Source organism: Triticum urartu, chromosome 7A (genome assembly GCF_056163025.1).
Source record: "Triticum urartu cultivar PI428250 chromosome 7A, HENAU_Tu73, whole genome shotgun sequence".
Taxonomy (NCBI): domain Eukaryota; kingdom Viridiplantae; phylum Streptophyta; class Magnoliopsida; order Poales; family Poaceae; genus Triticum; species Triticum urartu.
In genome coordinates, this window is record NC_141879.1 from 11056045 (window position 1) to 11071585 (window position 15541).

At 48.3% G+C, this 15541-nt stretch overlaps 2 protein-coding genes and 1 non-coding gene across 5 annotated transcripts; 2 read left to right on the forward strand and 1 right to left on the reverse strand.

Annotated features, from left to right (window-relative positions):
- Positions 1-1172: 1172 nt before the first annotated feature.
- LOC147956901 (signal recognition particle RNA) lies at positions 1173-1476 on the forward strand. Its single transcript, XR_015612433.1, has one exon.
- Positions 1477-2574: 1098 nt separating this feature from the next.
- Positions 2575-5276, reverse strand: LOC125529578 (uncharacterized). The gene is made up of 4 exons (XM_048693986.2): positions 4952-5276; positions 4065-4326; positions 3717-3784; positions 2575-3245 (listed from the first exon to the last, which is right to left on the reverse strand). The coding sequence occupies exons 1-4, from the start codon at positions 5252-5254 to the stop codon at positions 2901-2903; spliced, it is 978 nt and encodes a 325-aa protein (XP_048549943.2). The 5' UTR covers positions 5255-5276; the 3' UTR covers positions 2575-2900.
- Positions 5277-8424: 3148 nt separating this feature from the next.
- LOC147956902 (uncharacterized) lies at positions 8425-10980 on the forward strand. Of its 3 annotated transcripts, none has more exons than XM_087535436.1 (3): positions 8425-8687; positions 9778-9905; positions 10033-10980. In XM_087535436.1, exon 3 carries the CDS (start codon positions 10074-10076, stop codon positions 10776-10778), a length of 705 nt encoding a protein of 234 aa, XP_087391562.1. In that variant the 5' UTR covers positions 8425-8687; positions 9778-9905; positions 10033-10073; the 3' UTR covers positions 10779-10980. The 3 variants fall into 3 exon arrangements, with proteins under 3 accessions (XP_087391562.1, XP_087391561.1, XP_087391560.1); XM_087535435.1 differs by having other exon boundaries at positions 10038-10980; XM_087535434.1 differs by having other exon boundaries at positions 9778-10980.
- The last annotated feature ends 4561 nt before the right edge of the window (positions 10981-15541 follow it).

The following is a 15541-nucleotide window of genomic DNA, read 5'->3' on the forward strand; positions in this document are numbered from 1 at the left end:
AGCCTCATCACTTGGTGCAGCAAGAAGCTCGATACTATATAGTTGAGCTACTCTGTCCCAGCCACTGAAGAAGCAGCCGGTGCGATCGAGTATGAGCACTGTTGCACTGTGATCTGGTTGACGGCGAGCGTGTTGGTGGGGAATGGGCAGGCGCCGCCGTGGCTGCCCTGCAGCAGCGCGCATGGCGCCGGGGTGACGCCGGCCGAGACGCCCTCGACGTCAGCGCAGTTCCATGACACCTTCTCTGATCCTTGGTCATCTCTGCGGTAATGTTGGCCATGCAAATGCCCTTGAAGGGCGCGCCCTGGATGCCCTGCATCCTCGCCGCCTCCTTCCATACGTCGGTGGCCACCACGTCCTGGTAGCTGATGTTCTCCACCACGGGCACGGCCGTCTTGACTCGGGGTGGGACTTGTAGTCGCCGGTCATCCAGAAGACGCTCTACACCGGGTGGATGTTCCACGCCGGCGAGTTCAGGAGCGTGAGGTTGGAGATGAAGACGCCGTCGGTGTTCATAAAATGCAGATGATTGATCTATCATCAGAAGGTTGACTGGACTGGAATGTCATCCATACAGATACAGGTGTTGAACCAAGAGCAGTCAGTGCAAATGATTAGCAACAAAGTGCTGGGTGCATAACAAGCATAAGCACAGATTACTTACTAATGCTCTGAATCTGGGGACATCACAGGTTGGCAATCAGCAGAAGCTTCTTCTACCAAAAATGCATCTGATAAGCTGCTTGTTGAGCCACCTGCAACCGATGGTGTACTTGACGATGCATCACTCAAATATGTGGAGGCAGCTTTACATGCAGTAAAAATATCTTTTTTTTTCTTTTTGCTTGTTTGGGCTGTTTGGAGAGGGTTGCAGAAGCGAAGACTACTCAACAAGGCGGAAAAAATATCCCAGCTTTCAACATGCAGCAATTTATATTTCTTTCCATTCCTGCTAAGCAAGTTCACTATGCTAATTAGCACTAAAACCCACGAATGGCTGCCAAAGCCTTGCCCACATGGCCACGTCCATGAGCCCAAAACGACAAATGCTAAAGCTGCCAAAGCCCATACTAAAAACATCTCCCACACAGCACTCCTCTTTCTTTAGTCCCACCTCGCCAACCGAGGAGGCACTCGACCAGCTTAAATAGCCACCTCCACTTGCTTCATTCGCCGAGCTCAGTTGCGAGAGCTTGTAACCCGAGTGGGGGCATTAAGGTGATGTGGACACTGTTGTAGTGCTGCGGGCTTGGTCTAGGTGTGCTACTGCTGGCCCGCCCGTTCCAAGTTGTGTAGTGGACCATCTGGGGCCTATGCGAAAGCTGGGCCTCACGATCCATAATGTGGCAGGCACAGCGTGAGGCTGGCTTCACAGAGCAGCGACAACTGCCCGCTTCCAACGGTGGAAGGATAACGGGCCGCTGCACTCCTTGGCCGCTTGGGCCTCGCAGCCTACTCCAGTGGACCATCATTTTTTTGTGCGTGTCTTTTTTCCAACCATCACGACAGTGGTTGTGAGGTTGATTTTGACCTAGTTAGTGTTTCTTCTATTTCACCTTCTTGTGCTTTGGATCTTTTTCTTTTTACACTCTGTTTAAAAAGAGTCTACTTTGTTAGACCAGAGTAAGCATTATTTATACTACCTTGGAGAGGCCCTTGAGATGTGTCTTCAGTCAATAACACGCTCCTTACTGTTACAGTTCTCACTTAGAGATCCAGTAGCCTCGTCACTTGGTACAGCAAGAAGCTGCATACAATCTAATTGAGCTACTTTGTCCCAGCCTTTATCATAATTTCTTGTTTCATCACTCGCACTCAGCTTTCCTGGTTCATGGAATACAAATGATTAGCATAAATATGACACCTCAAGAAAAATGCAGAGGTCTTATGACCAATCACAGGAGACAGCCAGCCATGCATTAATTTTTCAACAGAATGTTGACCAAAAAAATTGCCTTCCATTGCTACAATAGCACAGCAAGTGTTCAGCCAAGACCAGTCAAGGCCAACCACCAGACTGCAGCACCCACTTTGTCAGACAGGAAATTAAAACTGATTAGCAGCAAGCATGAGACAGGAACCTTCTGACAGCCCCCAATTAACAAGCATAATCACACAATCAACAAACATAATCAGAGATGCTTCTTCATGGACAGATTAATACTCTGGATCCGGGGACATGACAGGTTGGCAGCCATTCTCTGCTCTGCACATGTACGTCATACATGTACTAGACACCACAGGTGTCCAAAATTGGCAAATCATTTGGCCTGGCAGGTGCATAGTGTTTCAAGAGTCAAAGATTGGCAGATAACACAGGGACAAACAGCCCCAAATCATGAATGGAACAAAACACATCAACAGAAGCTTTCCCATACCAACAGACAGACACTAGAGTCTACATGCAGGGTTGCATTTAAAAAACGAACATCATCCAAATACATTCGATGGCAAAGGAGCAACAATCTAGCTGGCATGTCTTGGATCCGGATAGAACTCCCTGAAGCTTTATAAATAGACCACCACGCAGGGAGCAGACATCAGGCATAAGTGCAAGCAAGCAACCAAGGAAGCTCACAGAAAGACATCTCCTTCACCACCATGGGCGAGAAAGTTTGTGCCAGCGATCTCGTCAGAGTCTACAAGGGTGAAAGGCGGAGCGGGGTTCGGCCGCTGCCATGTCGTGGGCAGATAAAGCTGAGGATCGCACACATCGTGATGCACTCCGTCGCTTCGGCGCTCCTCCTCAGGACTACTACGTCGCAGCTTCCAGTTCTTGACGACAAGTGAATGTAACTGACTCTGTACATGTTAGGATTTGTTCTAAACCGCTCCCCCTTGTAACCATTTTTATCGGTTCAAGAAAGTTGCTTCTCTTTCTGCACATCATGGTGTGGGCTTCATGAATGATGATTGGGTGGTTCGTTCTCGCTTTTTGTGCCTTGATCTTCTTGTCTTGCATCCTTTTCGCCCTCATTTTGATCCCTACCAGGCTGTTTACCATCTGTCTTGCTCTTGTCATCAGATGTTTCATCATCTGAACTTGACGATGCATCATTCATAAGGCTCTTCGATGGCTTCATACTGATGCCAATAATGCTTCTGATCCATGCCCCCTCGAAAAGAGTATTGCTTGCTGAGCCAGCTGTATCATCCGCATCTGATGGTGTACTCGAAGGCGAACCAGTCAAATATGTGGATGCAGCTTTGCATGCAGTAAAAATCTCCTTTTTCGCCTGTTTGAGCTGTTTGAAAGATCAAAAGGTCAGCATCTAATCAATGTATGCGTCTCAATACATAAAGTGACAACACTCAGATTGTATCCAAGCCGGCACAGCAGATAAGGCTATTGCTATTGTTCCTAGGTCTGAAGCTTTCGTCAGAAGTACCTTTCTGAACCTGAGTGACGGAGAACAACAATTTCAAAAAGAAATTCTTCTTTCCGACACATAACATGAATATTTATTGTTCAGTGTTCCACAGTGTTTCTGATTTAAAATGGCCATATTCAGTGATTTATTTAAAGGTTGATTAACAGGGTCATACGATTCTTGCTGTGAAGTTGCCCAGCTATGAGGTTCTGAAAAATTCTAGTAATATATGGGACTAGGGAGACTTACGAGGGCAAACATGACAAATTCTAGTGATAGTGCAAGTAGCCAGAAAATCCTAGACAGGACATAAAACTAGCAGAAAATCCCAGAAGGTATGCACACCTTTTCCGCTGTAGTTTCAGCAGCCTCCAGAGCTGCGTCTCCAGCATTAGCAAAGCGATTGACCCAACCTGAACATGTACATAGTTAGAACTTTGTTGCAAAATCTGAAGCAATTGACTAGAATTTTTTAAAATCATTCTTCATCATAAACATGGGTATAGTAAGGTAATCACTTGGATTAATACATAAGTTGAAGACAACACAGCATTAGAATTCTAGCTTCGACAGGTTATCTTTGGCTACAGAGTTTTCCTAAAAGGATCTTTTGCTTTCGGCAACCATCATCAAACAGGAACAAGTGCGTAATGTATCTGAGAATAAATAAATCATCAAACAACAGAAAAGAACCTGGAAGTTTTGGCACGCCGAGCTTGTCGCAAAACTCGTTGCAGAAGTGGTTGCAGTTCCTCGAGAGGAGCTCGTATGAGGCTCCAGGCCATTCCCGGCTGAGCTCCCGTGCTATCTGATTTACTGTGCGTGGCGAGCAGCTCGTCTTCCCCAGCACAATGGACTCGCGGAATGTGTACATGGGGTTCTTGGCCGGGGGGCAGCTGAAAACCCCGCTGCCGTTCTCGCAGTAGCCGAATGACCATTCCTCGTTACCATAGACCTGTTGGCGACACGCAGCGAATCGATCAATAACTAGGCCTAGGCGCACGACTTATCTATGAGCCTCGGGTAACCAAGAACCAACATGCAGTAAGGTACAATTAACCAAGACTTGATTGCACATTATAGCTGCTCTGAATCAGAACATTTCATAAAAGTAGCCACAAATAGATCAATGTATATTTCTGTCCAAAGATGACAGGTAAAATGTTTTCCGCGTGATCGCTATCAGACTGACACTTGTTCCACCAATAACCTCAATGTTTTCTGCATTTCTGACTGAAAATGTTTTCTGCATTTCTGACTGACTGAACATAAGACCTCAAAGTTCCCATTGAGCAATTCAATTTATGAAAACACGCATCAAGTAAATCTGTCACGGCCACATATATCAACGAGACGGAAGCAGATTTTCTACACATTCCCAATTCCATACCAAGAAACCACCCAGGTTGTGCAAAACCTGTACAGTTTTTTTTGGGACGGACTGTACCAAGAAACCACAGTTTAGGCGGCGGATGGATTCGCCTGAGATCCAATCTCCTTGGCATCCGAGGCAGCGCGGAGGGCATAGAAACGAAGAGGGAAGATGGGGCGGCGGCGGGGAGGGGAACGGGACGGGAGACCTGGATGGCGGTGTGGAAGATGCCGCCGAGGCCGATGCCATCCTTGAAGATGCGGTTGATCTGGAGGACGGTGGCGCCGCCGCCCCCGGCGCCGTCGGGGCCGCTGCAGGCGACGTCGTAGACGTGCGCCACCACCTCCTGCTCCTTCCCCTGCTCCGGCTCCGGCTCCGGCTCCTTGCCGGAGACGACCGCGGATCGCTGCAGCTGCAATGTCACGCCGGTGGTGGGGTCCGCCCGTCGGTGACTGGCCGGGTCCGGCTCCGGCCCCGTGTGGCTCTCTGCACATTCTGTTTTGTTCGCCATTTAATTTTGCACTGGCTGTAAGTAACCCCTACAAATTTATCTGCAGTTAGGCCTCTATCCTTTTCATTCAGAAGACTGAATAGAATGGAATTTTTTCTTCTTCTTCTTTTACTCCTTCTATACCACATGACACAAACATAAACACGGTGTATCAACTAAAAATCAATCGGGTCGGTAGCCGTCTGATCCGCCAGTAACCATTAGATGGGGGCCAATGCACCATTATTCCTCTCTCAAGTCAGCGAACACAATATCACACGATGAAACTAGTACCATGGCAGCATGGCCCACGATGTAGCGTCGCCCTGTTTGGTCGTTTGGTGGAGTATTGGTCATTCGCTCGCAGCAGCCCGCCATACTCTCGTTGCTTCGTAGTAGCCGACCTTGCAGCAGCAGACCACCACCAACAAGGGCGCGGCTCCGGCCTACGAGCAATGTGATATCGCCGCCCGCCCCACAGCATCACCGATGCTGGCGTGTGTTGCATGGCAGTACCGATAGCTGTAGACAATAGATGCATCGTACCACCAGTGACCCGCTGCGGCGTCCCGGTCCCATGTGGCTTGCGGCCATCTGCGAGTGTTGCATCATAGCACTGGTGACCCTGTAGTCGTCGCTGGCTGCTGCATCGCCGATGCCTCTCTGCATGTTGCAACCCATCAAGCTTAAAGCCCTCAGCCTCACAACATAGGCGACACCGATGAATGATGGATTGACGCAGGGTGCTTGAGGAAACAACACTCATGGCAGCGTGGTCGGGCTTGGAGCACCGCCGTCATCTTTCTTTTGCGGCAAACCCCAACCCACTCCCTCCTCCCCCGGCACATCTCTCTCTTTTGTGTCACGAGATTTTTGCAGTAGAGCTATGTATTTGGATGGTGTGTGGCGTGCTTGTGGAGTTGGGAGAGTGGGTGAGAGGAATGGTTTTGACGGAGGCCACAGCCATGTGATGGTGATTATTTTCGTTGAGAGAGAGGTGAGAAGAGATGGGATGGAGGGCGCGCACTGGGAAAGAAGTGGAGAAGATGGGATAGTTCTAGTGTGGATATAAGGTTGGATGATGCGGGATCATGTGGGTCCCATTCGATACGTGGTAAGCTACGAAGTCGGTTGACAGCGCGAGTGATTAATCAGTCGAATGTAATCGAGAGTTTTCTAAAACATACAGGATTTACACTTGAAGTGCACATGATAAAATGGATGGCAGTAGAGAATAATCCACAAAAAAATTCCTTTCTCTTTTTCAAAAAATAGTTTACTACGTGTGCAACATTGCTAAACTAATTTTTGGTTACATATAATTATACAAGTCGTACTCTCTTGGATACAGCTTGCATCATAGCACTGGCGACCCTGTAGCCGCCGCTGACTGCTGCATCGCCGATGCCTCTCTGCATGTTGCGACCCATCAAGCTTAAAGCCCTCAGCCTCACAACATAGGCGACACCGATGAATGATGGAGCGACGCAGGGTGCTTGAGGAAACAACACTCATGGCAGCGTGGTCGGGCTTGGAGCACTGATGCATCTTTCTTTTGCGGCAAACCCCAACCCACTCCCCTCCCCCCGGCACATCTCTCTCTCTTTTGTGTCACAGGATTTTTGCAGCAGAGCTATGTATTTGGATGGTGTGTGGCGTGCTTGTGGAGTTGGGAGAGTGGGTGAGAGGGATGGTTTTGACGAAGACCGCAGCCATGTGATGGTGATTATTTTCGTTGAGAGAGAGGTCAGAAGAGATGGGATGGAGGGCGCGCACCGGGAAAGAAGTGGAGAAGATGGGATAGTTCTAGTGTGGATATAAGGTTGGATGATGCGGGATCATGTGGGTCCCATTCGATACGTGGCAAGTTACGAAGTCGGTTAACAACGCGAGTGATTAATCAGTCGAATGTAATCGAGAGTTTTTTAAAATATAAAGGAAGTGCACATGCCAAAATGTATGGCAGTAGAGAATAATCCAAAAAAAATTCCTTTCTCTTTTTCAAAAAATAGTTTACTGTGTGTGCAACATTGCTAAACTAAATTTTGGTTACATATAATTATACAAGTCGTACTCTCTTGGATACATATAAATGGCGAACAATCTTAGCTCTTTTGTCAAATTTGACAAAAAATATAGGTGACGGAATTATTGTCATGCTTTTCTAGAAAACTTGGTATCCAATGAAAGGTTTTCACACTAATGGCATATTTTGATCTCCTCCAGCTCCATGCTTCACAAACTCCACAGATGAAATTGTCCCGAACGTTTGGACTGTGAGAAGTTGGCTTCTCGAAGCTACGCCCGATGGCAGTGCAAAATCGTGAAGCAGCCTCGACCCAGCTCCACCGATACGGAAAGCTGGAGTTAGCCAATATTAAAATTGAACTGCCACCGCCAAGTCAAGCCTTCGAACCGGTACGCTCGCTGGGACATATCCCTCCTCGTTCCCTCGCTCGTGCCCCCTCACTGTTACTGCAGGTGGCTCGATTTGGGCTGCCTCTAGTCGGCCCAACTAGCCCGAGCAGGCCACAACCCTCCCAGCTGGGCTGTAGCACTGGGAGAAGCTGCAAATCGAGCCAAACAGATTTTTCATCGCCGCTTGGAGTTAGAAACCACTGTGAGAAGCTGGATTTGTGAAGTTTTGAGAAGCTAGAGGAGATCAGAACATGCCCTAAATGTAAACTTTAAATGAAAACTGTGTAACTTGTATAGATTTGGTTTTCCATACAAACACAAGGAATCTTTTCGCCCCAGCCTGGCAACCATTCAAAAGAGAGAGAAAGATGAAGTTGGCCGAGTTGTAAAGGCACAATTGTACGTAAAAAACAAATCTTGACGTTCAAATTTACACATATACAACTACATTCAGTAAAGTAAAAAATAATGAATATACCTTGAACCTCTGGCTTAGGTGGTCAGAAAACACATAAACACAATTATGTATCATGCGCCCATGGTGTATGCACCCGAATGCATGTACCTTATAATCGAAAGTAAAAAAAAGAACTACAACGAGTGGCCTGGCAAGATAAAAAAAAGTGTTGGGAGAAAATAAAATAATGAATTATCTGCCTACCAAACAAGAATGTAAAAGAATTGTGCATTTGTTTGAATGGAAAAAAAAGAGGAAAAGAGAAAACAAGACTTGTGCTAGGTTGGGTTGGGGTTGGATACTTGGAGTGTTGGACAGTGCAACCACCCTCACGCGCCCAGCACGTGCCCCCACCCGGACCCCAAAATTCCCCAATCCGCCCAGCGGCCCCGGTCTCCGCAGCTTCTCCGTACCCGCACCGCCAAATCCTCCTCGAATTCCGCCGATCCGGTCGCCCCCTCGTCGGAACCGCCCGCCCCGCGCACCTACGATCCCCGCCGCCGGTGGTCGCCCGCGAGGCGAGTCCAGGCGAGTCGGCGGTCCGTCACCCGCCCCCGCGCCGTCGCCGGCTCTACCAAGGTAATCTCCTCGCTCCGTACGGGCCTAATTCGTACAGATCGATGGGTAGTTTCACTGAATTAGCGGGGAATTTCATCGGAATCTTGCCGTCTTCGTTCCAGATTTCCGTTTTCCACGCCAGATTCTCTGTGGACCGTGGAAAGGCGCGGTCTTCGCGCGGTTTCGCCGCTGATCTGCTCGCCTGTCTGGCCGATCTGATGGGCTTAGATGCCGTATCGTGTGGCAATTAGATTGTTTTGTTCCTGCCCCGGATCAACATGGTTTGAACTCCACGGGTGCCAATTGCCTGATCAACTTCGGCTTCTAACCGTCAATCTAGAGGACTTTGGGTTGATCTGTTGTTAAGGAATGATGATGATACGTATGTTCCTGTATATTGATATGCAATTAGACAGCATGAAAAGCTTATGATGCCGTTTGCACGACAAATCGGTGTGCTACCGTGGAGCTTTCGTTCTGATCTAATCGGTGCCGCTAGATTCACAAACGGGCAACGTTTGTAAACTTGTAGGGAGAGTCCAGCATTTGCCACGGTAGCCATGAGCCATTTTCAGGAGTTTTCCATAGGGATGCAAGTGGCTCGCTGCATATCCTGCATCCTCATACTACACATTAGTGTGTTGGTTTTTGCGGCCGTTAGCGCACTAATAGGAGTGTTTTGTGGGCCAAGCACACTTGCATCCCCAGTTTTCCACTTTGGACTAGTTTGCACTTATAACTTGTGTTGTAGCAAATGCAGAATTTTGCTGTTAATTGCACAGAAAGGCCACTTTGTTCAGTGCTGTTCACTTTGCCGCTAAGTTTGGCCGTTTACTAGTGGATCAGATTATCTTTATTACTGTATGCCACGTTTTTAATTGGATGAGACCGGACTGCAAAATACTCTGTATAGTTATGTTATGTCTGCTATTGAACTATACGATGCTTTGATCTTTCTGAGTTATTTTCTGCAAAATGGATCATCATCCATGTTTTTACTATAAGTTTACTTGATTTACTTATATATTCCTTGGATTACCGAGAAGGGAATATGTCTTGCGTGCATTGAATCTTCGTTTCTAACCTGAACTTTCTTCTTTTCTCGATACAGGAGAAGATCCTTATGAGTTGGTTGGCTGTGAATTCATATAAATTCTGGTACTGTGAAAATGGGTCAAAAGGTGGCAGGAAGTTCGTGACGAGATTAACCATAGACGATTGAGGCCTGAGTGGATTTAGGTATTCTGTTGTGACAGCTTAAGTGGCTCTTCAACTTGAAGACGTTGCTGTTGCCTTAGGATATGCTCTTTTCAGCGAGGAGTACAGCCACACACTCTTAGATTGTAATTTTTCTTAATTGGATTAGTACAGGAAGATCAGATACAGTGAAAAGGGAGCGCAGTCGTGATGGACAGAGCTGGCGGTAACCAAGCAGGCCAAGTGTCGAAGAAAGGAAAGAAGAAGCACGCGAAAGACGAGTCAGACCGGCAGAAGCAGGCTGAGAAGAAGAGGCGCCGGCTGGAGAAAGCGCTCGCAAACTCTGCTGCCATCATCTCGGAGCTGGAGAAGAAGCGGCAGCAGAAACAGGAGGAGCAGAGGAGGCTGGACGATGAAGGGGCCGCGATAGCCGAGGCGGTGGCCCTTCATGTCCTCATAGGCGAAGACTGCGATGAACCCCGTCAGCTGAGGTGGAACGGCCATAGAGGCCGCGGCCATCGGGACGATTTCGTGGACCACGAACCGGCTCTAGGCGCGCAAGGAGCAGGAGCAGATACCTATCCATATGGAAGCCGGTCGCCGCTGGCACGGGCCTCTCGTTCCCACATGCCCCAGTGGAGGCTCACCGACTGTGGCATGTCCGGGCCGTTCTCGTTCTCATCGTGGGAGCGAATGGGCGATTTTGAGGGGCTATACTGCAAAGGGACACCCTGCCAGACAGACCAAGACACTTACTGCCATGGCCTGGTAGCAGCAACCCAGGCCGCCTCTCCATTCGGATACGGTTCGGAGGATCCATTCCCTGCCCATGGAACGGAGGGGGCTTCCTCCATCAACATCATGCTGGGCGGTGGCACCAGCAACAGCCTGAACATCTACAGAAGACAATTCTAGATCATAGTTACTTTCTTTTTACACCAAAGGTCGATCTTTTCATTTGCTGTGATACTTAGCTTTTCGTCGAGAAACCGAAAGTGGATATAGGGAATATAGGAGAGCCGTCTTACTGTCGAGTCGAAGAAGCGGTGTGTATTTGGCGTCAGTTACAGACAGTGGGTTTTTGTGATGAATTATTAAATATATGTTTTTGCTTTTACCAGAGGCTGCTTGATGTGTATGTGTAGGTCAATTTGTTGTTGCATGCTCCAGTCCCAGTGTGTTTGCACCGGATGGAGATGAGATTTGGTTGTGGTAGTGCAGGTCGGTCACAAGTTGTTCTGCGTTTGGCTGGTCGCCACCTCAGTGTGGTGGTATATTATTGTTGTTCTTTTTGCAGTGTGAGATCTGAATGGTGTGAGTGTGTGTGTGGTACCAGTTGATCTCTTTTTGCCCACCTTTTCTGTGGATTAGCCCATTGTGGATTGGATGGGGTCTCCCCAAACTTGGCACCACCATTGCTGTCATGAGCATGCATGCATGAAAAGTAAGTTGTGTCGCGCGTGTGTAGGACGAGCTGGAGTTGCATGCCTGTTAGATTCTCACTGAAGCATTAGAAGTAGGCCATCCATGTGTTTGCCATTGCTGAATTTTGTTCGATTTTCTGAATTTTGTGTTGATTTGGAGAAGTGATCTCCTTGTCTGCTCGATGTTCCAAATTTTGTTTGTTTTGGTTCTGTTGTACGCTTGTGCTGTTAATGTGTAAGTGCAAGTTATGTTTTTGCTGCGTACTCCCTCCGAATTTGAACTAAAACCATGACATTTATTTTGTATCGGAGGGAGTACTGCATTGTGCACTATAATGTTTTTTTTTGAGAGCATGCAAATTGCATGTCTTAGCATTATAAAAGGCCGAGGGTAAATTGCAAGAAAGACTGACAAGCTCCCACCGTAACCCGGTGACAAGCAAATCCACTCCAACTTGAACCTCATAATTTTTTTCTCAGGAACCAACATAGCTCCGTCGTTGCTTGAGCGCCTAAAAGAGTTTGCAAGTGAGTGGCTGGACTCGGACAACCCTGAGAAAGCCATTTTCTTAGACTCACTTGTGATGGCGTACATAGTGTCCTTGAATCATAATCGAGAACAGCGGCGACCACCAAAGGAACGCAAAATACAACCACCAAGCCATGTCTCCGCAAACAATGCTTCCAACAAAGGGACGATGTTGAGGACGCCGCCATCGACGATCCAGAACCGAAGCTAGGCTTTCACCCTGAGATAACAAACCATGTGAGTGAGAGCGAGGTGTCGACCCAGCACATTGACACCTCCAAGAAGGGAACGATACCCCTGGGCATCGTCGCCGGTAGCACCGTCTGGAGACGCGCCGGACTTTCATCCATATCATCACATACCTACATCCCTGCCCACCGGAAAGGGCAACACCGCTAATGTTTGTTCACTTTGATGTCGTCGCCGCCGCACCACCACGTTGTTGAAGCCGCGTTGACATGTCCCTCCAGTACCACCAACACGTCGAGCCGAGCTACCTGCACCATCACAACGCCCATCATCCGCCGAGCCTCAGCGACACCACGTCAGCAACTATGGCATGCGCCTACGAGGCAACACCACACCCGCAGGCAACCACGTGGCGTGTTCCTCCAACCAACCCAGATCCAGATAGGGTGGATCGAGAGCTCCCAGCCGCTGCTGTAGTCAATGGAGGAGCCAGGAATTTCCCCCTTGGTATTCATTTGTGCAATGCAATAGTAATATGACAATAAATATACAATAAGTTAGCAACAATATATCAACAGATCGGCAATTCTTTGGTATTTCGTAGAATGCCCAGGAAGACCCTTGGCGCCGCCACTGGGTGCAGTCGAGGGCTAGCCATTGGGCAGAGCTTGTCCCACCACCACCGCCACTGAGCAGCGTCGCCAAGACCGCCTCATCGTCGTCATAGAGAAGGAAGCCACATCCAGGAAGGTCTCGCTGCCGCCGTCACTGTCCAGGCTTCGTCTGATAGAGACCCTCGACTGCAGAAGGTGGGGGTTAGGGTTCCTTTGTGTTGCCATAGCAGGTTGGGGCGCGTGGTCGGTTTTCACTGACTGATCTCGATTTTTTGATTGACTGACACGGTGATGTACGGTTAAGTATACTTTCATCTAGAGAATCGGCAAAAGGGTTGGATTAAACTCAATCTATAGGGTGGGAAAATAAACACGTGATAGTTGGATTATATCAATAAAAAAATGTGCGCTGGTTGTGTTTGAAGGGAGCCCTCGGCAGAGTCCCTATCATTGATAGGATGGGCAGTGGGTGGGCAGGTGCCGATGCCGGCGATGGCATTGTGCTAGATAATTGGAAAAGTCTTTTTTAAACCCTGAATTGGTAGATATCCGGCGAAATGAACCCAACGTCCAAATCCCTATCGATTGCACCCTAATCTATTCGATCCCGGTCCAAATCAAACCTTGGGGTACTATGCCAAACGAGGATTGTGACGTGGCAAGGCGTGGGCTGGATTAGTTGGCGCGCGAGATAGAAATATGGCCCACTGAGGCCGGCCCATTCGGCGGCCCAGGAGAAAGAGTACCCATATGTCAACCCTGCCAACAGGGCCCATGGGCAGTTCACCTCGAGCACTCCGTGCCCTCCTGCCTTCCACCTCTCTCCCGCGACAACAATGGCGACTGATACGTCTCCAACGTATCTATAATTTTTGATTGTTTCATGCTGTATTATATTCTGTTTTGGACATTATTGGGCTTTATTATACGCTTTTATATTATTTTTGGGACTAACCTATTAACCGGAGGCCCAGCCCAGAATTGTTGTTTCTTTTGCCTATTTTAGGGTTTCGCAGAAAACGAATATCAAACGGAGTCCAAACGGAATGAAACCTTCGGGAACGTGATTTTTGGAACGAACATGATCCAGAGGACTTGGACCCTATGTCAAGACATCAACCAGGAGGCCACGAGGTAGGGGGCGCGCCCTCCACCCTCGTGGGCCCCCTGTTGCTCCACCGACGTACTCCTTCCTCCTATATATACCTACGTACCCCCAACCTACCAGATACGGAGCCAAAACCCTAATTCCGCAGCCGTAACTTTCTGTATCCACGAGATCCCATCTTGGGGCCTGTTCCGGAACTCCGCCGGAGGGGGCATCGATCACGGAGGGCTTCTACATCAACACCATAGCCCTTCCGATGAAGTGTGAGTAGTTTACCTCAGACCTATGGGTCCATAGTTATTAGCTAGATGGCTTCTTCTGTCTTTTTGGATCTCAATACAAAGTTCTCCCCCTCTCTTGTGGAGATCTATTCGATGTAATCTTATTTTGCGGTGTGTTTGTTGAGACCGATGAATTGTGGGTTTATGATCAAGTTTATCTATGAACAATATTTGAATCTTCTCTGAATTCTTTTATGTATGATTGGTTATCTTTGCAAGTCTCTTTGAATTATCAGTTTGGTTTGGCCTACTAGATTGATCTTTTTTGCAATGGGAGAAGTGCTTAGCTTTGGGTTCAATCTTACGCTGTCCTTTCCCAGTGATAGTAGGGGCAGCAAGGCACGTATTGTATTGTTGCCATCGAGGATAACAAGATAGGGTTTTCATCATATTGCATGAGTTTATCCCTCTACATTATGTCATCTTGCTTAAAGCGTTACTCTGTTCTCTTGAACTTAATACTCTAGATGCGTGCTGGATAGCGGTCTATGTGTGGAGTAATAGTAGTAGATGCAGGCAGGAGTCGGTCTACTTGTCTCGGACGTGATGCCTATATACATGATCATACCTAGATATTCTCATAATTATGCTCAATTCTGTCAATTGCTCAACAGTAATTTGTTTACCCTCCATGAATACTTATGCTCTCGAGAGAAGCCACTAGTGAAACCTATGGCCCCCAGGTCTATCTTCCATCATATTAATCTTCCAATACTTAGTTGTTTTTATTGCCTTTTATTTTACTTTGCATCTTTATCATAAAAATGCCAAAAATATTATCTTATCATATCTATCAGATCTCACTCTTGTAAGTGACCGTGTAGGGATTGACAACCCCTTATCGCGTTGGTTGTGAGGATTTATTTGTTTGTGTAGGTACGTTTGGGTTTCGTAGCAATTTCAAAAAATTTCCTACGCACACGCAAGATCATGGTGATGCATAGCAACGAGAGGGGAGAGTGTTGTCTACGTACCCTCGTAGACCGCAACGGAAGCGTTGACGCAACGTAGAGGAAGTAGTCGTACGTCTTCCCGATCCGATCGATCCAAGCACCGTTACTCCGGCACCTCCGAGTTCTTAGCACACGTACAGCTCGATGACGCTCCCCGGGCTCCGATCCAGCAAAGCTTCGGGGATGAGTTCCATCAGCACGACGGCATGGTGACGATGATGATGTTCTACCGACACAGGGCTTCGCCTAAGCACTGCAACGATATGACCGAGGTGGAATATGGTGGAGGGGGGCATCGCACACGGCTAAGGAACGATCACGAAGATCAACTTGTGTGTTCTAGGGTGCCCCCCTGCCTCCGTATATAAAGGATCCAAGGGGGGGGGGGTGCGGCCGGCCTAGATGAGGCGCGCAGGAGGAGTCCTACTCCTACCGGGAGTAGGACTCCCCTCCCGTTCCTTGTCCAACTAGGAGAGGTGGAGGGAGAAAAGGAAAGGGGGGGCGCCGCCCCTCCCTCCTTGTCGAATTCGGACTAGGGGGAGAGGGGGCGCGCGGCCTGCCCTGGCAGCCCCTTCCTCTT

What these genes read in the sequence shown, in the direction of transcription:
- LOC125529578 (XM_048693986.2), bottom strand. Translation starts at nt 5,254, where the DNA reads ATGGCGAACAAAACAGAATGTGCAGAGAGCCACACGGGGCCGGAGCCG. An exon ending in CGGCGTGCCAAAACTTCCAG is followed by an intron (nt 3,785 to 4,064) that starts GTTCTTTTCTGT and finishes GTACATGTTCAG; the next exon opens with GTTGGGTCAATCGCTTTGCT. An exon ending in CTGAAACTACAGCGGAAAAG is followed by an intron (nt 3,246 to 3,716) that starts GTGTGCATACCT and finishes TCTTTCAAACAG; the next exon opens with CTCAAACAGGCGAAAAAGGA.
- LOC147956902 (XM_087535434.1), top strand. Translation starts at nt 10,074, where the DNA reads ATGGACAGAGCTGGCGGTAACCAAGCAGGCCAAGTGTCGAAGAAAGGA.